Source organism: Prionailurus viverrinus, chromosome E3, assembly GCF_022837055.1.
Source record: "Prionailurus viverrinus isolate Anna chromosome E3, UM_Priviv_1.0, whole genome shotgun sequence".
In the NCBI taxonomy this organism is placed as follows: domain Eukaryota; kingdom Metazoa; phylum Chordata; class Mammalia; order Carnivora; family Felidae; genus Prionailurus; species Prionailurus viverrinus.
This window is the reverse complement of record NC_062576.1, coordinates 33,263,516-33,286,730: the sequence shown is the minus strand read 5'-3', so window position 1 is coordinate 33,286,730 and position 23,215 is coordinate 33,263,516. Positions and strand designations below refer to the sequence as shown.

The following is a 23,215-nucleotide window of genomic DNA, read 5'->3' as shown; positions in this document are numbered from 1 at the left end:
CAAATGGGAGCTGAAGACAATCTTCGGACTCAGGATATTCTGTAACTGCAATCAGCATCATTTACCAACTTTGTTTAGTTTAGTAAATGTATGGTAACTATTTCTACTATAGTGATACAATGTAGAATCGTGGCAGAACTAATTTGTTATAGCTTTGTTTGTTATAGTCCTGTATCTGGAAGAGTCTAAGTGTCTTAATGGGTTTCTTTCAGTTATACTTTTAATTTTCATGAAGGCAAGTATACGTGTTAGAGTGACTTGTATGTGTTGAACACTTATGTATATTGTATACTTATCATCTCTCTCCCTCTGCCCCCAATTGTTAGATTAAAACGTGTCAGTTATGAAATGTTAAGTCAGAATTCTAACCACTGATTGCATGTTTCAGCCTAATAATGCATGTTTAGTTTATTTTTGTTTTTAATTTTCTTTATCATTTTAGTAACAATGATGATGTTATGTTGATTTCTGTGGAAAGTCCTAATTTGACAGCTCCAATTACATCAAATCCAACAGGTATCTGAAGTTGATTAAAATACCATCTATCAAATTAGAAAATCTCAAATCAGTTTTTTTTCTAATAGAGAATTGAATATTATCTTTCAATAAATAAATATTTTAATTCTGGTTCCAAAAGTGTTTTAATTTATGTCTGTGGTTAATAATATCTGAATAAGTAAATGATTCCTTGATATAACTGAGGTTTCTTTTTAAACTCATGTTTATCAATTTATGGCCTTTTGTTTGTTTATTGTGTTTAATGTCTTTTTGAGTTTTAAAACTACTTACCCTTTCGTATACATTATTTTTCCATGTTTGCTCTGGCCTGTGTTGGGGGGACAGATTTGTTTTTTGTTTGTCTTTTTGTTTTGTCTTTTAAGTTACCTTACAGTCCACTTAAGATTTAAAGTCTGCTGTTGTTTTGCATCTTTGATGTTTTAACTTTCAGTTTCTGTGAGAATACTGTGTTGTTCTTTAGAGTTTCTGTCTTATTTCACTTACGTAAAAATCTTTAACCTAAGATTTCTAAAGTTCGTCTCTTTTACAACGGCTTTCTTGTTGGCCTAGAAGTTCTCATTCAAAATTATCCATTTCCTCTTCACGTTTTACTATTTTAGAGTATTTGCATCTTGATTTCAGAAAGCTTTGCCTCCACTTATGTATTTCCTGAATTGCCCCCAGGGTTTGGACTGTTAAGATTGTGAATCAGATAGGTACAAGGGATATTAAGCATTGATCTGAGATTTTCTACTGGTTCTGGATCGATGCTCTTCAGCTCTCTCCAGTAGTCTAGTTTAGAAATACTGTGAATAAAAAATGTGCACCTTTCCAAGTCTTTCCTCAAATGCTGTATTAATTTACAGATGGATTTTCAAAAGAGAGTCACTAATACAGTTGTAAAGTCACAGAAGAACAAAATCTTTTGAACGAAAATTAGATTTTTTGTTTGTTTGCACTGTTCCTTGGTCTTTGGAATAGGTATGTCCATTGAATTACTTTTTGTGGCTATGTACCCATACTTGGTAAATGGTTAATTAGGATCCTCATTATTATGTTTTAGCATTTGTATATATTACAAAGTTCATAAATATTTAATTGCTTAATAAACTTGTCAAATGTTGGTATTTTAATAATTGTCTTTCAGATACTGGAAAACCTACGTCAGGAAATTCTAACAGTCCACCAAATGCTGAAGCAGAAGTTCAGGTAGGTAATAAATATTGTTTCTGAGTGCTGTTTATTTGAATATGTTAGTTCTGTGAACTTGAGTGTCGCTACATGTCGGATGACTCAGTTTTGTTATTCATTCTTCGGGAGATTCATTCTCTGTGAAATAAATGTCTGACTAGTTGGCATACCCATGGTCCAGTCTAGCGTAAACATTAAAAAGCAAACAGGGCACTTGGGTGGCTCAGTCGATTACACATTCAACTTTGGCTCAGGTTGTGATCTCACAGTTCATGAGTTCAAGCCCTGCATTGGGATCAGGCTCTCTGCTGTCAGCACAAAGCCCACATCAGATCCTCTGTCTACTTCTGTCTCTGCCCCTCCTATTCTCATGCACCCAGGCACAGGCACTCTTCTCTGTCAAAAATAAACATTAAGAGAGAGAAAAAATTAAAAAAAAAAAAATAAAAGCAAACACTTAATGATAAACATATTTCAAAACCATACTTACTTACCAAATTAACTGAGACTCTGCTTAGTCATATTATGAAAAACCACGTAGTATTTCCTGAGCTTCTCTCTCATAGTAGAATTAAATTAAACCTTAAGGACTTATAGCATGTTCTGTCTTCTAAATGGTAATTTAAAATTTGTGTTTTATTTTTTAAAAAATATGTTCTGTTATGGAGGCAAAATCTTGTTTCTTTAACAACAACTTTTCAGGCCACAGAGAAGAAGAAATTTGATTCTGTGATCGATCTGACAAAAGAAGCCCGATCAAACTGCAACGCAGGTAAACGAGTTGTCTTTCCTTCTTAAGTACGATGGATGCTAACAATTCAGAAAGCATTTGACACATTTATAAAGTTTGTTTCAGTGTGTTAGTATATGTGTGTGTGTAGTTCTGGGCAGTTTTATCATGTAGAGATTCATGTGATGGTCACCACAATCCAATCACACAACCATCTGTGGGTGTTCTGTGATGATATGCGTGTATCTTTTTGAGATTGGCTTCTTTTCCTTACTTAGCATAATTCCCTCAGAGGGTCACCAGAGTTGTGTATCAGTAGTATTCCCTTTTGCTGGTGAGTAATATTCTGTGGTATAGATGTATAAAATAGTTTATATTCACTCACTGAAAGACATTGGGTTGTTTGGGGCTATTATTAATCTCTTCTTTGGTACAGACCTTTTTTCTTTAACTATAACAATAGCACTGTGAGAGGAAGCTAGGGCATAACATGAAAGGGAAGAGGAACAGCGCCCTCTTTCTCAGATTTAAAGAGAAAGAAGTAAAATATAGTCATCTGGGACTAGTAATGAGTTATAGAGTTTCAGCCCTTAATAACTACACTTGAATGTTTTTGAAACTCTTGATAAACTCTTGAAATATTACTTATTAGCATTAGTAAAATTGTGTAATATTTAAAAATGGAGATTAGCATAGGAAATATATAGTCTAACTCCTTCTCCCCTTTCAACTGTGGACCCAAACAAAGGTTGGAACCATTGAAATCTCCAGGTACCTCATGATAGAATTAAGAAACCCTTCAATTTCCAGTTTAGTGATGAAAATTAGAAATACAGATCTGAAAATGAATTGGAATCTATAATAATCAGTTGGTTGTTAATTCAGATTACAAACTGTTTCTAAACTACATGGTACAGTGCCGTAGACTCTAAGTCTAAAGTTCTCTCTTGACCAGCAAGAGAGCCGACACAGGATTAAAAGCGAGAGATGGCTAATATCCGGGAAAAGACAAGAGCCCCGATTAAGGGTCCTTCATCCATTTTTATTAGGATCAGAAGGCTTACAAACATGGTAATGGATGTGCACAAAGAGGCAATGAAACTGTGAACAGTAACTCATGGACGTGAGGGAAAGGGGGTCTTGAAGGTTTTTAGGGGTTTGGGTTAATAACAAAACAAAATCCTGACACCAGGCAGATGGGTAGATGGTTGTTAAGGGCAGACAGGAGGCCCCGTGTCTGTTTATCTTGGCTAGCCTAGAGGATAAGACAGATAGAGCACATAACCTCAGGGTTAACAAGACACCTTTCTTTTGTTAATCAGCTCCCCTCTGGGCAGCTTCACCCACAGCACAGAGGTCTGTAGCCCTATTTACCTGTTTACCTAATTTGGTCCTTCCTTCCCGTGAAAGCAGCTTTCTGCTATAGTACTAAATTGGGGAGCCCTTTTGCCCTGAATACCTTATCTTGCTTACCTCATACACCTTTGTATTGGGGGCCTTTGCCCCCTCCTCTATTCTGGGGACCTTTGCCCCCCTTCTCTATCCTTATTCACCTAATCTTGTTTACCCATACTTGGGTGTGAGCATCCTATGGCTTTGTAATTCTTTCTGCCTTGTTAACTCGTCAGTGCAGGCTCAGGGAGTCCCTCAGCTTATTCCCCAAAGTACAGGATTGGAGACACAATAAAATAAAAAGTAGGAAGACAGATTTGTCACTGCTTGAGAAGATAAATCAGACCTCTAACTTGGGGGGGCTTTAGTCTGAAATCTAGCAGTTGGACAGAGAGATCATGTTAATTCATGCTGCTGACCCATGAATACATGAGTCTGTTTATCTTGTAGAATATCCAGTTCTCAATAAAAGTTCGTTTCTCAGGTCAAACCTAGACTGTCTCCTGTATTCCCAGTCTTGATGAATGGTATCACCAGCTCACTCCATTTTCCAAGCTAGACAGTTTTCCTAGACAAAAGGAAACACTTTTGACGCTTAGATCTGCCTCGTTCCACAGTCTCGTCACTTTTCAAGCCCATCAGTTCTGTCTCCTGAAAAGCCAACCGGTCTGCTCCATGTATTTTCTTATTTCAGAATTCCATCACCTTTAGCCTGGTCTTCTGTCATAACCTAGTAACTAATGTTTCTGCCCTAAACTTAGTGCTTCTGGTGACTCTTGCAAGCTGTCACTGAAATACTGCTTTCTGTGTACACACCTGTGTACGATAAAATCAAAACTCCTTAGCACGACAGAAGCCTCAATGACGTAGACCCTGCAAACCTTTCGAGCTTATGTTCTACACATCCCTTAGCTGTGCCTTAATCGCCTCTCAACAGGTAGCGCTGCTTCTCTCCTCACCACCTCCACGTGTGCGGTTCCCTTTGTTGGGACGCCTCTCCCCTCTGGGCCTCCCTAGGCTTGTGTGATGTCCCCACTCTTCATCCTTTCATATTCAGTTTAGACACTTTGGCTACACTGTTCCTTCCAGGTTCTCCTTACCATTGGTATTTAGCGCACGCCCATATTCTAGCTTGATTACATCGTCCTGTAATCATTTCTTTACATATGTCTTCCGGAAAGCACTGGAACTTCTTTTCTACAGCATCCGTGTCTTTATTAATCTGTAAGTTCCCATCCTTTTAGCACAATGTTTATCACATAGTTTACTTTCCCACCAAAATGTTCAATTAGTGCGGCAGATTTTCCATTAAAGAGATTTAAAAGAAATACAATTTTGCACACTGTGAATGGGAGTGTGAATCTTTCTGGACGACATTTTTATCAATATCAAAAACTTAACAAATATGGAAGCCTTTTGACCCCCAAATTCTTTGAAAATGTTCATCACAGTGCTATTTGTGATAAAACTTTGGAAATCCTTAAATTCCTAGAAATATAGGATTGATTGCACACATTTATATGGTACGGCAGTATTCAGCCATTAAAAATAATGCTGTAGAAGAAGTACATGTGTTGATGAAAACGTGTTAGTAATATAACAAGAGAAAAAAGTTATAAATGTATGTATAGAGAGTAGTGATGTGAGTAAATGATCCAGACTTCCCTTTTCTGCCATAAAGAAACTAAACTAAACAAGATGTAATTTTTAAAAATCTTTTCAGATATTGCAGGATAGGAACTACAACCCCTGAGAGAAGGCAATGAATGAGATGAGCTGTACAGATTGTCCCAACTCCCTTCCTAGACTGTGGTACACGGTAGGAGCTCCCAAGCAGAGAATGTCTGTCTTGCTGAGGTGAGGAGACAGAGATTGGCCTCCAGAGAGGCTAAGGCAGCTGGAGAGAAGGGGAAGACTATAGTATCAGAATCAGGAAGCCACTCAGAGAAAGAGCCCCAGGAGGTTAGCATAGAATCCTCTTGAGGCCTTACTGAAGTATTAAGCCACACATGGGTAGAGTGAAACTCAATACATCTGGGCAAAGAATGACCCAAGAGCTTTATGCTCACAGGTAGGAAATGTTTCCATTTTGACCAGCTATAGTGGCAGAGTCTTCTGAATATCTGGGTGTAAACTCATCTTAGAGCAAAGGCAACTGTAGCCTTACCCTAACAAAATCGAAAAACAAACTTCGAAGGGATCAAGCTGAACTACATGTAACTTGATGGCTTACCACACAAAGCTCACTGTGTTCTGTTTAAAATGAGAGAGAATGGAATTCGACATACAGCCATTTACATTTTATAATATCCATTATCCAATTTAAAAGTCAGTAGAGATGTAAAGATAAAAAAAAAAAAGTGGAATCCAGGGGCGCCTGGGTGGCTCAGTCAGTTAAACGTCCGACTTCGGCTCAGGTCATGATCTCATGGTCCGTGAGTTCAAGCCCCACGTCAGGCCCTGTGCTGACAGCTCAGAGCCTGGGGCCTGCTTCAGATTCTGTGTCTCCCTCTTTCTCTGCCCCTCCCCCGCTCATGCTCCGTCTCCCTCTCAAAAATGAATAAATGTTAGAAAAAAAATTTTTTTTAAAAATGGAATCCATAACCAAGAGAAAAATCAATCTATTTGAAACAAACTTAGAAATGACAGAGATGACAAAATTAACAGACAGGGACTTTGAAAGATGTGATATAAATATGCTCAAACTGGGGCACCTGGCTCTTGATCTGGAGTTTGAGCTCCAAATTGGGGTAGAGATTACATAAAAAATTTAAATTAAAAAAAGAAAAAAGAAATATGCTCAAAGATAAAAAGTACACAGGAACATAATAAGAGAAAGAAAATATACAAAATAGAACCAAATTAGAAAACAAAATTCAGTGACTGGAAAAAAACAGCATATTAAACACAGAAGAAGGAAAACAAATTGGTAAATTGGAAGAAATAGTACCTGACCAAATAGCTTAGAAAGAAACTATCCAAATTAAAGGAAGATTAAAAAGAGAAAAGAAAAAAGCCTGGGGAAAAAAGGAGTAAGAGTTTTTTAATGAGCTGTGGGATAGTACCAAGTGGACCTACATACATGTATGGTCAGAAGTTTTCTAAATTTAATGAAAAGCACAAACCCACATAATTAAGAACTTCAGTAAATTCCAAGGAGGATAAATACAAAGAACACCATATCAAGGTACCTCATAATCAATTCCTGAAAACCAGGGATAAAGAGAAAAAAATCTTAAAAGCAATCAGAAAAAAAAGAAAAATTGTTTTTAAGAAAAAAAAATATCATAAAACATAGAGAGAAGAATGAAGAATTCAGTTTTCTCATTTGGAACTGTGCAAACCAAAAGACAGTCAAATGACATCATTAAAAGGCCGGGGGAAAAATCCTTACCAAGTATATCTTTCAAAAGTGAAAGCAAACTTGAGACTTTTTTAGATAGGAACGTGTGGGTGGTTCAGTCAGTTAAGGATTCGACTCTTGGTTTCAGCTCGGGTTCATGCATTCTCATGGTTCGTGAATTCGAGCCTCACATTGGGCTCTGTGCTACTGGTGGAGAGGAGCCTGCTTCAGACTCCCTCTCGCTCTGCTTCTCCCCCCTCCCACACACATGCTCTTTCTCTCTCAAAATAAATATATAAAAAGACTTTTTAAGATAAAATTTGTTGCCAGTAAACCTTCATTATTAAAAATAAAGGAAGTTCTGGGAGGGGTAGAGGTCCCTAAACTTGCCTCCTCTCTTGAACACAGCTAGATAAATACCAAATCATTCTGAATACCCGGGAAATCGATCCGAGGCCTGACCGAGGAAAACTGCACAACTGAAAGTAGAAAAACAGCCATATTGTGGAAGGGGAGCTGCAGAGACTTGATTTAGGGGAGAAAAGAGCTATGGGTGCTGCGAACGGAAGGGAGCCCTGATCACAGAGAAGGGAGCAACAGAGAGAGAGAGAGAGAGAGAGAGAACACCTGCAGCGGATTGCACAAGAAGAAAATCTTCCTAGGAACCATCAACCGGGTAAAGAAGAAAGGCTGACTGCTGCAAGTTGTTACAAGCAGTGGAGCGCAAAGTCTCAAGTTTTAGAGGTCTACGCCATCGCTGTGGCCGTGCCTGGTGGGCTTAGCAGGTGGGGAAGGAGGGTGGAGACCCGGGAGCAGGCACCGTGGTCTGAGGATCCCTTGGGTGGCACAGGAAGAAACAGTTCCCCTGCTTGGAGTACGTGTGGGAGTGGTGGCATGGCCTCTCCGGGGACAAAAAGAACGGGTGGCACCAGCATGCTGCCCTGTTCGCTAGCGTAGGAGCAGACACCAGCTGGGGGCAGCAAACCTTGGTGCCAGCCTTGTTCTGCAGTTTACAGTGAACTCCGAACCGCCGTGCAGTTCTGCGACTGCTCTTCTGGGACAGACGAGCAAAAGGCAAAAGCAAGGCAAGACCCTCCCCCAGAGGATCAGCGGGGGTCTGCGTCTTGGAGTTTGGAGTTTTGAAACCCAGGCACGCGCCCAACATAGAACACAGCAGTACCGTGCTGCCTGGCAGGTGGACAACTCAGACACAGGCAGGGTGAAGGCAGAGATTTGGCAGCAGTGGGGCACACAAGAAAGGTGATGATTCACACTTCTCTGAGGGCGTCCTGAAGGGTGGCGGGCACAAACTCCCAGCTCCTAGGAGGAGAGAGCAAGGCAGTGCCATCCCCACCCCCTCACCCTCTACCCCTCAGTCCCCCCACCTCTATCCATCAGCACGGACCGACTTCAATGAGCAAAACAGTGCCATCCAGTGGAGGCTAGAGCCGCTTACACCAAGCACCCCCCCCCCCCCCCCCCCCGCAGATGCGCCTCCATTAGGGCAAGTTCACCTGAGAATCAGCATAGCAGGCTCCGCCTCCGGGAGGCCAGCACAGACCCCCCCCCCCCCCCCCCCTCATGCACAAAGTCACTGATCTTAGACTGCTGCAAAGCTTTGGCTCTAGGGGAAACTGGACCTAGCTTCCTTTTTTTGTTTTGTTTTTTGGATCTAACTTATTTTAACAAGCAGACCAAAGCACACCCAGGATTTACCTTCATTTTTTTTAAATTTATTTTTAAATGTTGCTTTATTTATTTAGGGATCTACTTCTTTTAACAAGCACACCAAAACACACTTAGGATCTAGCTTTTTTTTTTTTTTACCCCCATAATAGCCATTATTCTCAAGAGTAGGAATACAACAGACTTTCCTAACAATCACACACACAGACCAGTGACCCAGACAAAATGATAAGACGGAGGAATTCAGTAATCACAAGGATACTAGCTGGGCTTGAGAAAAGCATAGAAGACACTTAGAGAATCCATTACTGCAGAGATCAAAGAACAAAACACTACTCAAAGGCCAAAATAAAAAATGCTGTAATTGAGATGCAAACCCAAATGGATGCAGTGACACTGAGGACGGATGAAGCAGAGGAACAAATGAGTGATATAGAAGATAAAATTATGAAAAATAATGAAGCAGAAAAAAAGAGGGAAAAAATGTATTGGATCATAATTGTACATTTAGAGAACTCAGCAACTCCTTAAATGTGTAAACTTTCGTATCATAGGAGTCCCAGAAGAAGAGAAAGAAAAAGGAGGAGAGGGTTTATTTAAGCAGATTATAGCTGAAAACTTCCCTAATAAGGAAACAGACTTCAAAATCCAAGAAGCACAGAGAACTGCCATTAAATTCAGCAAAAGCTGGCCATCATCAAGGTATATCGTAGTCGAATTCACAAAATACACAGACAAGGAAAGAATCCTGAAAGTAGCAAGGGGAAAATGTCCTTAACCTATAAGAGAAAATAAATCAGGTTCACATCAGGTCTGTGCACAGAAACTTGGCAGGTCAGAAAGGAGTGGAATGATTTGTTCAACATGCTGAACGGGGAAAATGTGCAGTCAGGCTGCATATCCAGCAAGGCTATCATTCAGAATAGAAGGAGAGAGAGTTTCCCGTGCAAGTAAAAACTAAAGGAGTTCATGACCACTAAAACAGCCCTGCAAGAAATATTAAAGGGGCAGACTCTGAGTGGGGAAGGGAAAAAAGACCAAAAGGAACAGAGAACATCACCAGAAACACCAACTTTACAGATAACACAATGGCGCTAAATTCCTATGTTTTCAGTACCACTCTGAATGTAAACTGACTAAATGCTCCAATCAAAAGACATAGAGTATCAGAATGGATAAATAAAACAAGTCTCGTATATGCTGCCTACAAGAGACTCATTTATTTTTTTAATATGAAATTTATTGTTTAATTGGTTTCCATACAACACCCAATTCTAATCCCAACAGGTGACTTCCTCAATGCCCATCACCCACCCTCCCTCCTCTCCCTCCCAGCCCCCATCAACCCTCAGTTTATTCTCCGTTTTTAAGAGTCTCTTATGGTTTGGCTGTCTCCCTCTCTAACTTTTTTTGTCCTTCCCCTTCCCCATGGTCTTCTGTGAAGTTTCTCAGGATCCACATAAGAGTGAAAGCATATGGTATGTGTCTTTCTCTGTATGACTTATTTCACTTAGCATAACACTCTCCATTTCCATCCTCGTTGTGACAAAAGGCCATATTTCATTCTTTCTCATTGCCAAGTAGTATTCCATTGTGTATATAAACCACAATTTCTTTATCCACGCATTAGTGGATGGACATTTAGGCCCTTTCCATAATTTGGCTATTGTTGAAAGTGCTGCTATAAACATTGGGATACAAGTGCCCCTATGCATCAGCACTCCTGTATCCCTTGGGTAAATTCCTAGCAGTGCTATTGCTGGTCATAGGGTAGACCTATTTTTAATTTTTTGAGGAACCTCCACATTGTGGACTGGTGTGAGGTGGTATCTCAGTGTGGTTTTGATTTGTATTTCCCTGATGAGGAGTGACATTGAGCATCTTTTCATGTGCCTGTTGGCCATCTGGATGTCTTCTTTGGAAAAGTGTCTGTTCATGTCTTCTGCCCATTTCCTCACTGGATTATTTGTTTTTCGGGTGTGGAGTTTAGTGAGTTCTTTATGGATTTTGGATACTAGCCCTTTGTCTGATATGTCATTTGCAGATATTTTTTCCCATTCCATTGGTTGCCTTTTAGTTTTGTTGATTGTTTCCTTTGCAGTGCAGAAGCTTTGTATCTTCATGAGGTCCAATCGTTCATTTTTGCTTTTAATTCCCTTGCCTTTGGAGATGTGGCAAGTAAGAAATTGCTGCAGCTGAGGTCAGAGAGGTTTTTTCCTCCTTTCTCCTCTAGGGTTTTGATGGTTTCCTGAAGAGACTCATTTTAGACCTAAACACATGTGCAGACTGAAAGTAAAGGAATGGAGAACCATCTATCATGACTAATGGATGCCAAAATAAAGCCAGAGTAGGCATACTTATATCAGAATTACTAAATTTTAAACCAAAGACTTAAGAAAAGATGAAGGGCATTATATCATAATTAAGGGGTCTGTCCATCAAGGCGATCTAACAGTTGTGGGCTGTCTGGGTGGCTTAGTCATTTGACCATCCGACTCAATTTCAGCTCTGATCATAATCCCAGGCTCCACGTTAGGCTCTGCATTGAGCATGGAGCCTGCTTAAGATTCTCCCTCCCTTTCTCTCTCTCTCTCTCTCTCTCTCTCTCCCCCCCTCCCTCCCTCCCTTTCTCCCCTGCCCCTCTCCCCCATTCACACGTATGTGGTCTCTCTAAAATAAATAATAAACTAAATGAAAAAATAAATAATAAACTAAATGAAAAAATAAATAATAATACAATAAATTAAAAACAAAATCTAGGGGCGCCTGGGTGGCGCAGTCGGTTAAGCGTCCGACTTCAGCCAGGTCATGATCTCGCGGTCCGTGAGTTCGAGCCCCGCGTCGTGCTCTGGGCTGATGGCTCGGAGCCTGGAGCCTGTTTCGGATTCTGTGTCTCCCTCTCTCTCTGCCCCTCGCCCATTCATGCTCTGTCTCTCTCTGTCCCAAAAATAAATAAACGTTGAAAAAAAAATTAAAAAAAAAAATCTAACAACTGTAAATATTTATGCCCCCAAGTGGAAGCCCCCAAATATACAAATCCATTAATAACAAACATAAAGAAACTCACAGATAATAACACAGTAATAGTATGGGATTTCAACAACCCACTTTCACAGCAATGGACAAATCATCTAAACAGAAAATCAAAGAAACAGTGGCTTTGATTGGCATATTGGGCCAGATGGACTTAACAGATTTATTCAGAACATTTCATCCTAAAGTGGCAGAATACACATACTTTTCAAGTGCATATAGAATATTCTCCAGAATAGATCACAAATCAGCCCTCAACAAGCACAAAGAGACTGAGATCATGCATGCATATTTTCAGACCACAGTGCTATGAAACTTGAAGTCAACCACAACAAAAAATTTGGAAAGACCACAATACATGGAGATTAAAAATATCCTACTAAAGAATAAATGGGTTGGGGCACCTGGGTGGCTCAGTTGGTTAAGCATCCAACTCTTGATTTCAGTTCAGGTCATGATCTCATGGTTTGTGAGTTCAAGGCCCACATCAGGCTCTGTGCTAATAGCACAGAGCCTGCTTGGGACTCTCCCTCTTTCTCTGTCCCTCTCCCACTCATGCTTGAAAATTAAAGCACAACAGTGCAAAATTTTTGGGATGCAGCAAAGGCTCTGCTAAGAGGGAAGAATATTGCAATACAGGCTTACCTCAAGAAGCAAGAAAAGTCAAATATGCCACCTAACCTTAAGGAGCTAGAAAAGGAACAGCAAATAAAGTGAGCAGGAGAAGGAGAAAACAAGGATTAGAGCAGAAATAAATGATACAGAAACAAACAAACAGATCAATGAAACTAAGCTGGCTCTTTGAAAGAATAAAATTGATAAACTCCTAGCCAAACTTATCAAAAAGAAAAGAGAAAAGATCCAAATAAATAAAATTACAAATGAAAGAGATCACCGCAAATACAGAAATACAAAAAAAATTTAAGAAAATATTATGAAAAATTGCCAAAAAAAAAAAACAGAGGGCAATGTGTAAGAAATTGACAAATTCCTAGAAACATACACACTACCAAAACTGAAACAGGAAGAAATAGAAAATTTAAGCAGGCCCATAGCCAGCAAAGAAATTGGATCTGTAATTAAAAATCTCCCAACGAACAAAAGTTCAGGGACAGATGGCTTCCCAGGGGAATTCTAACAGACATTTAAAGAAGAGTTCTTAATATAATATCCCAAGACCAGACAAAGACCCCACCTAAAAGGAGAATTACAGGCCAATATCCCTGATGAACATGGACCCAGAAATTCTCAACAAGATGCTAGCAGATTGAATCCAACAGTACATTAAAAGAATTATTCACCACAACCAAGTGGGATTTGTTCCTAGGTTGCAGGGGTGGTTCAGTGTTCACAAACTAATCAGTGTGATAATACCACATTAATAAAAGGATAAGAACCATATGACTGTCTCAATAAATGCAGAAAAAGCATTTGACAAAATACAGCATCCATTCTTAATAAAAACCCTCAACAAAGTAGGTATAGATGGAACATACCTCAACATCATAAAAGCCATATACAAAAGATTCACAGCCAATATTCTCAGTGGGGAAAAATAAGGTTTTTCCTCTGCAGTCAGGAACAAGACAGGGATATCCAATCTCACCATTATCATTTAACATAGTACTGGAAGTCTTAGCCTCAGACAACAAAAAGAAATAAAAGGCATCCAAATCAGCAAGGAAGAAGTCAGAGTTCTGCTATCTGCAGACATGATACTTACTGTGGAAAACCTGAAAGACTCCAACAGAAAAATTGCTAGAACTAATACATGAATTCAGCAAAGTTGAAGGATATAAAATCGATGTACTTCTGTACATCTCTGTACTTCTGTTGCATCTCTATACACCAGTAATGAAGCAGCAGAAAAAGAAATCAAGGAATCGACCCCATTTACAGTTGCACCAAAACGAGTAAGATACCTAGGAATAAACCTAACCAAAGAGGTAAAAGGTCTATACTCTGAAAACCAAAGAGCACTTACAAAATAAACTTAGGAGGACACAATGAAATGGGGGGGGGGGGGGCGGGAATCCATGCTCATGGACTGGAAGGACCAACATTGTTTAAATATCTACATGATCTAAAGCAATCTACACATTTAATGCAATCCCTATCAGAATACCACCAGCATTCTTCACAGAGATAGAACAAACAATCCTAAAATTTGTATGGAACCACAAAAGACCCTGAACAGCCAAAGCAATCTTGAATAATAAAGGCAAAGGTAGAGACATCACGATTCCAGACTTCGAGCTCTATTACAAAGCTGTAGTCATCAAGACAATATGGTACTGGCACAAACAGAGACACATAGATCAGTGGAACATTTCAAGGGAGAATTGAAAACTCAGAAATGGACCCACAACTATATGGTTAACTAATCCTTACCAAAGCAGGAAAGAATAGCCAATGGGAAAAAAACCATCTCTTCAACAAATGGTGTTGGGAAAATTGGACCACTTTCTTATACCATACACAAAAATAAATTCAAAATGGATGAACGACCTAAATGTGAGACAGAAAAGCATCAAAATCCTAGAGGAAAACACAGGTAGCAACCTCTGTGACCTCTGCCGTAGCAACTTCTTACTAGACACATCGCCAGAGGCGAGGAAAACAAAAGTAAAAATAAACTATTGGGACTTCATCAAGATAAAAGGCTACTGCACAGCAAAGGAGACAATCAACAAAACTAAAAGGCAGCCTAAGGAATGGGAGAAGATATTTCCAAATGACATATCTGATACAGGGTTAGTATCCAAAATCTACAAAGAACTTACCAAATTCAACACCCCAAAAATAACCCAGTTAAGAAATGGGCAGAAGACATGAATAGACAGTTTTCCAAAGAAGACATCCAGATGGCTAACAGACACCTGCAAAGATGCTCAACATCACTCATCATCAGAGAAACACAAATCAAAACCACATTGAGAAACTACCTCACACCTGTCAGAATGGCTAACATTTAACAACACAGGAAACAACAGATGTTGGTGAAGATATGGAGAAAGGGGAACCCTCTTAACACTGTTGGTGGGAATGCAAATTGGTGCAGCCACTCTGGAAAACAATATGGAGGTTCCTCAACAGTTTTAAAATGGAGCTACCATACAATCCAATTGCACTACTAAGTATTTATCCAAAAGATATAAAAATACAGGTTCTAAGGGGTGCATGCACCCTGATGTTTATTAGCAGCATTGTCAACAATAGCCAAACTATGGAAAGAGCCGAAGTGTCCCATCAATTGAAGAATGGATTAAAGGTGTTTGTGTATGTATGTGTACGATAATACACATACATACACACACCCACACACAATGGATTATTACTCAGCCACCAGAAAGAATTAAATCTTATAATTGGTAACAGCAGGGAAGGAGCTAGAGTATATTATGCTAAGTGAAATAAGTCAGTCAGGGAAAGTCAAATACCATATGATTTCACTCATGTGGAATTTAGGAAAGAAAACCGATGAACGTATGGGAAGGGAAAAGAGAGAGAGGGAAGCAAACCGTAAGAGACTCTTAATGATTGAGAACAAACTAAGGGTTGATGGAGGGGGGGTGGGAGATGGGGGATGGGCATGAAGGAGGGTATTTGTAATGATGAGCACTGGGTGTTACGTGTAAACGATGAATCACTAAATTCTACCCCTAAAGCCAGTATTACACTATGTTAAGCAACTAGAATTTAAATAAAAATTTGTAGAAAAAAAAATAAAGGAAGTTCTTCTAGCAAAATGAAAATGATAGCAGATGGAAAATGTTGTATGTGAAAGAATGTAATACCATGTTGTAGGGTTTATAATATATGTAGAAGTTAATATATGACAATAGTGGTGCATAAGACAGGAATGGATGTATGCTTTTGTGAGGGTCTTAACGTTTTATTAGTATGTTACTTGAAAACAGACTAAGTTATTGAAGATACATATGGTAATGCCTAGAGCAATAATTTTTTTAAGTGCAAGTATAGCTAATAGACCATAGTGAGGGTAAAATGGAATTTTTAAATTTTTTTTTCAACGTTTTCTATTTATTTTGGGACAGAGAGAGACAGAGCATGAACAGGGGAGGGGCACAGAGAGGGAGACACAGAATCAGAAACAGGCTCCAGGCTCCGAGCCCAGAGCCTGACGCGGGGCTCGAACTCACGGACCGCGAGATCGTGACCTGGCTGAAGTCGGACGCTTAACCGACTGCGCCACCCAGGTGCCCCTAAAATGGAATTTTTAAATAATCTAAGAGAAGCCACAAAAAATGCAAAGAGCAAACGAAACTAATGGAGAACAGAAGGCAAGATGGTAGGGTTAAACCCAGCCATACTGATAATTAGAATATGTGTTAGTGGTCTAAACACTACATTCACAAGCAGACCTTGTTGGACTGGATAAGAAAACAAGATCCAACTATAAGATAATTATATGATGCCCTTCAGGTACAAATACATGGAGAGGTTAAAAGGATGGAGGGAGACAGCTATGCAAAAGCATACAGACGCTAGTCGTGAGAAAGCTGGGGTGACGGTATTGCCATCAAATGGACTTGAGAACAAGGAATATTACCAGGGGTAAAGAAGACTATCTCTAATGATAAAGCAGTCATTTCAACAGGAAGACCTGGGAAACCTACATGTGTATGTACTTAATCACAGCATTTCAGAATTCCTGATGCAAAAACTTATAGGACTGAGATGACAAATAGAAAAATAAGCCATTAGAATTAGAGGTTCCATCCCTCCATTCTCAGCACTTGACGGGGTATGTAGAAACCTGAGCAACACTACCAACCCAGCTTAAGCTAAGTGACGTTTGTAGAACGCTCAACTCAACCATGGCAGAATACACCTTCTCTTTAAGTGCATATGAAACATGCGATAGGATAGATTGTGTTCTGGACCATAAAACTAGTCCCAGTATATTTAAAAGGACTGTAGTCCTATAGGGTATGTTCTTTGACACGGCAGAATTAAATTCACGATCAGTAACCGGGATCGCTGGAAAATCCCTAGGTATTTGCAGACCAAACACGTTTCTAAAAAATAACCCAGGAGTCAAAGCAGTCAAAAGGGAAATTTGAAAATGTTTTCAACTGAATGAAAATTGAAACAGCAAAATCTGAGGGAAGCAGATAGAGCAGTGCTTGGAGGGAAGTTACTAGCATTAAATGTTTATATTAGAAAAAATGGAAAGTCTAAAATGAGCAATCTGATAAGCTTCTCCCTTAAGATGCTTGGGAGAAAAAGAGCCAATTAAACGCCAACAAACGGATGACACTTCACTGTAGAAGCTGTGGGGATGGTAGACTGGCACGAGAGAACATCCTCGACATTGTTACTCACCAGGCCAATGCAGACTGGAATGAGATGCCACAACATGGCTACAAAGGAGAACAACTGAAAATACACAGAGTGTGGGCCCGGATGTGGAACAGCCTAGAATTCCCAGGCCGTAGCGGGAGGGATGTACAATGGTAAAACCACTTTCGAAGTGATCTGGTGGTTCAGTATGTCAACTGCACCCCTACCATGTGACCGTGTTATTCTAATCTTAGGTATTGATTGACCCACGAGAAATGAAAACCCACATCCACAAAGACTTGACACATATGTTTGTGGCCACTTTATGCATGTAGCCCCAAACTAGAAACAGTGCAAATGTCCATCAGTGGATAAATGGAGAAACAGGTTGCAGCATATCTATAATACAGCTAAATGCTACTCAACAGTAAATATGAACAAAATGTTGGGGTGTCTGGCTGGCTCTGTCGGTGGTGCACGTGGCTCTTGATCACAGGGTTGTGAGTTCAAACCCCACTTAGGGAGCTTATTTAAAAAAAAAATAGGGGCACCTGGGTGGCTCAGTTGGTTGAGCCTCCGACTTCGGCTCATGTCATGATCTCACAGTTCGTGGGTTTGAGCCCCGCATCAGGCTCTGTGCTGACCTGCTTGCTCAGAGCCTAGACCCTGCTTCGGATTCTGTGTCTCCATCTCTCTCTGCCCCTCCCCGGCTCATGCTTTGTCTCACTCTGTTTCTCAAAAATAAATAAATATAAAAAAATTTTTTTTAAATAAGCAAAATATTATTATATACAACTACATGGATACAACTTCAGAACATTGTCCTGGGCCAACTAAAACCTTCTGTCTCTCCCTTAGGCTCACATTTTCTCTGTTTTACCCTTTTCTTCCCTTCACCAGCTCTCTTCTGTTCTCCTTTTTCTCCCTTTTCCCTCCCCTCTCCCTTACCACAGTCCACAATTTATGGTTGACCCTGGGTAATGTGGGGGATAGGGACACCAGCCTCCACACAGCTGAACATCTGTGGGGTGACTCACTCAGTTAAGCGTCTAACTTTGGCTCAGGTCATGACCTCATGGTTTGTGAGTTCGAGCCCCACATCACGCTCTCTGCTGTCGGCACGGAACCTGCTTCGGATCCTCTGTATCCCCTCTCTCTGCCTCTCTCTCTCTCTCTCTCTCTCTCTCTCTCTCTCTCTCTCAAAAGTAAATAAACATTAAACATTTTTATCAAAAAAACAAAAGAAAAGAAAAAATCTGCCTAGAGGCACCCAGGTGGCTCAGTCAGTTGTACATCCAACTCTTGATTTTGGCTCAGGTCATAATCTCACAGTTCGAGAGTTCAAAGGCCCGCATCAGGCTCTGTGCTGGCAGTGTGGAGCCTGCTTGAGATTCTCTGTCTCCCACTCTCTGCCCCTCCCCCATTCACACTTGCTCTCTTGCTCTCTCAAAATAAATAAACTAAAAAAAAAAAAAAAGAAAAAAGTAAAGAAAACTTGCATATGACTGTTGGCTCCCCAGAATGTAACTACTAACAACCCACTGTTGACTGGAAACCTTACTGATAACAGTCAACACCTGTTTGTGTGTTCTATGTCGTATATACTGTTTTCTTACAATACAGTAAGCTAGAGAAAAAAATGGCTTGACAATTACAAGGGAGAGAAAATATTTGTACAGGACTGTACTACATTTAATGAAAAACAGCGACGTCTAGGTGGACCGAGCCTGTGTTGTTCAAGGGTCAGTGGTATATCCGATGCCCTCTAGGCTGAAGCAGCCTCCGCAGCAGAGTCCTGTAACCTGCAGGCTGCCTGATACTTCATTTGAATTCCCAGGACTTGTGTGTGTCACTTATTTATACAGGATTGCAGATGGCTCTGTTTGCAAATATCCTGTTGGCCTGAGAGAGCCCAAGCCACCTCTAAGAGCCCTGAGCCAGGAGCACTCTCCTGTGTGTAGTTTTTCCTACTTCCAGCTTACATAGTGACTTCAGTGTTTAAGGGGAGAATTCTTGTCCCATTTGAAGGAAAGTTCGCTGTATGTAGCACCTTTGGGTCTTGAATTTTTATCAAAAGTTTGTCATCTTATTTCACAGTTTTGTAACTTTAGTTCACATTTAATTATTATTAAATAATATGAATATTATGTCATCTTCTGTTGTCTCAAGGTTCCTAATACTTGGAGTATATGTTTTAACAGTATAATTGTGATACACAAAGTTAAGGTAGACGTAACTAGCTTTGCTTAAAGGCTATGGAATTGATTGTTGCAGATAAATTTTACTTCTTATACCTTGTGTTCACAGAAAGTTCAGTATCCACCCTGGAGTCACCCGCAAAAGCGGTTTCAACCTCAAAAGAGACAACCCCAGTGGCACAAAATGCAGCCCAGGTACTGATGCTCTATAAGGGATGCTTCTTCCAGATTGAGGGGAAGTACCCATTTACCTAGGCAGACACATTTGGGTCCCCTTGCAGCTTGTGCTTTTGAGACTGTGCTGTTGTACATCTCCTTATGTATGCAGTCAAAATAATGGAGTCTTCCAGAAGCTATAAAAGTTAAAGCAAATACAAATGTATGTGTGTGTGTGTGTGTGTGTGTGTGTATACAAAAGATTTTTAAGAGCAGTCGCCATTGTTGATGACGGTGGAGAGAAATGGGTGTTCGTGTACACTCACACCATTCACGTAAACTAGCACAGCGTTTGGGAACACAAGTTGGAAATGAGCTGGAATAATGATCCAGAACGTCTGGGACCTCACCGTTCTGGACTAGTGACACTGCAGAGTGTGCAAATCATAATGCCAAAAGCAGCTTGTGCTTAAAAAGACCGGCCCTAGCCCCACATAGTCTTGAAGCATCCTTTTGTCCTGAGGATTTGGAGAAACGGACAGAAAACTGGGAAGTAGATTTAGAACTGCAGTCACGCGCGTGTAAATTACCAGAGCCCGCCGAGCCAGCTCGCTAAACTTTCTAAATGTGTTTTTAGGCTCCTGAGTCCTTTGAGCACCTGCCGCCTCTCCCAGAACCACCACCACTGCTGCCCGAGCTCGTAGACAAAACCCGAGACACGCTTCCCCCGCAGAAGCCTGAGCTCAAAGTGAAGCGGGTGCTGAGACCCAGGGGCATCGCGCTGACTTGGAACATCGCTAAAATCAACCCCAAGTGTGCCCCTGTGGAAAGCTATCACCTCTTTCTCTGCCATGACAACCCTAGTAATAAGTTTATTTGGAAGAAAATCGGAGAAATTAAAGCTTTACCACTCCCAATGGCCTGTACTTTATCTCAATTTTTAGCTTCCAACAAATACTATTTTACCGTCCAGTCAAAAGACATTTTTGGACGATATGGACCATTTTGTGATATAAAATCTATCCCTGGGTTTTCTGAAAATCTCACCTAAAAGTCTTTGGTGATTATTTATTGTATCGCGCTGTTTTGTTTTTTCATTTTTGAGTTGTTGGTTTACAGTGTTCCTCTAACACTATTTGCCAGGGGCCAGTTCAGATTGTGAACCCTTTGAACAGGGACAGGCCTCGTCCTTATGTTGTAAGTGACGTCTCGTTTCATGAATTTCTGATTTGCATTCAATAAGTACTTCCAGAAGATATGTTCTAAAACATATGCTTCCCTGGACTCACGTCACTTCGGCTGTGCCGTGTACATAACCTCTGGGACTATGGAGGCGCTGCTGTTCTATCTCCAAAGCCCAAGGATACGAGCAGCCACTTCTTGCGCCTTTGGAAATCAGCGTTCGGTGCCCTGCTTTTGTGGTCAGTGTAGGTACAAGAAAAATCAGCTCTCTGCTGAGGAAGGGTCATCCCTGGGGTGCTCACCAAGATTTTACGAAAATAAATGTCTTCTCCTTCTGTTCAAATCCTAAGGGCTAGTCATTTGCCCTCTCCCTGTGTTTTTCTTTTTGGCCCTGTCAGTCATCTGGGGAAAGAGCCTGGAGGTTTTCCCTAAATTTGTTTGTATATTTTGATATCTATAATAAAATTAGTTACACGTTGTGTGCTGTGTGTAAAAAACACAGAGTATCTATGATAAGAGCAGTATCCAACCCTCTATTTCAGCTCCAGAAAATGGAGTTGTCTGCCTGAGGTTCAAAGCTTTCCTTTGCTGACTCCTCAGTGCTACTCTCTGTTCATTTGCTGGCTGCCGTCATACTCGGAGAGAGGACGTAACCCCAGGGGGCCCCAAGAGATGCGGCCCGTGAACTCCTCTGAGGGGCACTAAAGTGAGGCGGCAGCCAGCACAAGCTCCCCAGGAAACCGTGAGCAGACTGCATATGTGTACTTCAGGGCCCAGTGGGGTGGTGAGAAAAGGAACACCAACTCTTAGCGTAAAGAATCGTCTGTTCGAGAGGTGTCCTTTCCTGGTTTGTAGTGAAAGCTCAGTCCTCTGAGCTGTGAGATTTCAAAAATTGAACGAGGAATGGTTTTCCTTGGCATTTTGTGAATATCTTCACATCTCCAGTCATAAATAAAGCTATTATTTTACGGTCTCCTGTGTCTTTATCTCCTAAGACATTTCTACTGGAAGAGCCCGATTCTGGCCTTTATGTGTTGTAATAGCTTGTGCTATGTCCTGCACCTGTGACAACTACTACATTAAAAAGAGGTCATACGCTGTCCAGGGCCTGGCATTTGAGGAAGTGTTTTTAGAGGGTCTTGCATGTACTATTGTGTCTTTGGCTGCTCTATCTCGCTATCCGTGGTGGGGAGTTGGACCTTCCGCCTCATGTGCTTTGATTCGTTTGCTGAAGTAACCCTGGGAAAAAGGAGAAGCGGGGGGCCCGGGGAGAAGGGAAGAAACCTTATCCCAAACGAAGAAATGACAGGGGTGGAAAAAAAGACCAGGCAGAGAATCAAAGAAACCGTAGGCTTAATCCAGAAAGAGGAAAAAAAGGAGATACAGAAAAGGTGTAAAAAGAATAGGGTAAAAATACCTGATTAAATGACCAGAGGAGAGGAAAAAAATACATATTTTATATATAATAACGTATCAAAAATCAAATCAGAAGCTCTGAGGTTGATTCCAAGGGGGGAAGAAAGAAGAGAGTAGAAAGGTAAGGGAGAAGAGAAGGAAAGGAAAGAAAAAAAACAGACGAACATAAAAAACCACAAGACAGTTATCTGTTGGTGCCTGGGACCCGTGACTGTGCCGTGTCTGGTTCGGTCAGTGTCAATCTCACCCCGGTAGATAAGCAGTTACCACGTACGGAGGGGCAGGGTTTGGTGTAAGCGGGGGCCCACGTCCCCTGGGGGCCTCTGTCCTGGTCCCTGAAGCCCCACCCCTGGGTGAAAGGAAAATGACACCCCAATCTCCTCCCTGAACTGGGTGTCTCAAAGCACGCTGTTCAGGCCATCCTCACAGAGCCACCCAGGTGGGTGGCTTGTCCTGTTCCACAGTCCCCCATGCCTCCCAGGTACTCCACTAGGATTCAAAACCCGGTATCTTCAAGGATCCCATTGTGTGCAGGTGTGGTTCTGGAATAGCACCGCTCCACCCAGCCACAAAGGGCCTCTGGCTGACACCTGCAGGGGCTTCTGTCCTTGGTGGGGGACAATACACTCTCTTCCCACAGCACTCCAGGGAGGAGACTGCTTTCTCCCAGTGCACCCCCAAGATCACTGGCTCCCCTCTTTCCCAGGACACAGACACACTGCTGGCTCCAGTCCCAGACAAAGTCATACACCCCTGAAAACTCTGACCTAAACTCCTAAGGCTGTTTGCAAGGTAGAAACAGGCTCCCTTCATATTTTTAATTCCCTGGCCAGTGGTCGGGAGAGGGTTTTCTCTTATCCGAATATAATCCCACACTTCCACAGCCTCTCTTTCTCTTCCTTTTGTCTCTCCACCGAAGGGGATCCCCCCACCCTGTGTCTACACTGCCCATTTCATCTCCCCCAATTCACAAACATACACCTCTGTCCCGCCACGTGTCTCTGTACACCTGTGATTTTTCTGTCCCTCTGCAGACTGGATTCCTGGTATTCCAAGTGTTCTGACCTCAATACCGAGGTGTTT

At 41.1% G+C, this 23,215-nt stretch overlaps 1 protein-coding gene across 5 annotated transcripts in view; it reads left to right on the top strand.

The window, feature by feature from the left end:
• Positions 1 to 21,689, top strand: part of ATF7IP2 (activating transcription factor 7 interacting protein 2) — a 59,947-nt gene extending 38,258 nt beyond the window's left edge. For all 5 annotated transcript variants that reach the window (XM_047839266.1, XM_047839269.1, XM_047839267.1 and 2 more), the window contains 5 exons: positions 443 to 516; positions 1,646 to 1,707; positions 2,392 to 2,461; positions 19,488 to 19,573; positions 20,172 to 21,689. In XM_047839266.1, coding sequence (XP_047695222.1) covers positions 443 to 516; positions 1,646 to 1,707; positions 2,392 to 2,461; positions 19,488 to 19,573; positions 20,172 to 20,585 — 706 coding nt within the window. In that variant the 3' untranslated portion in view covers positions 20,586 to 21,689. The remainder of the gene's footprint in view (positions 1 to 442; positions 517 to 1,645; positions 1,708 to 2,391; positions 2,462 to 19,487; positions 19,574 to 20,171) is intronic.
• The last annotated feature ends 1,526 nt before the right edge of the window (positions 21,690 to 23,215 follow it).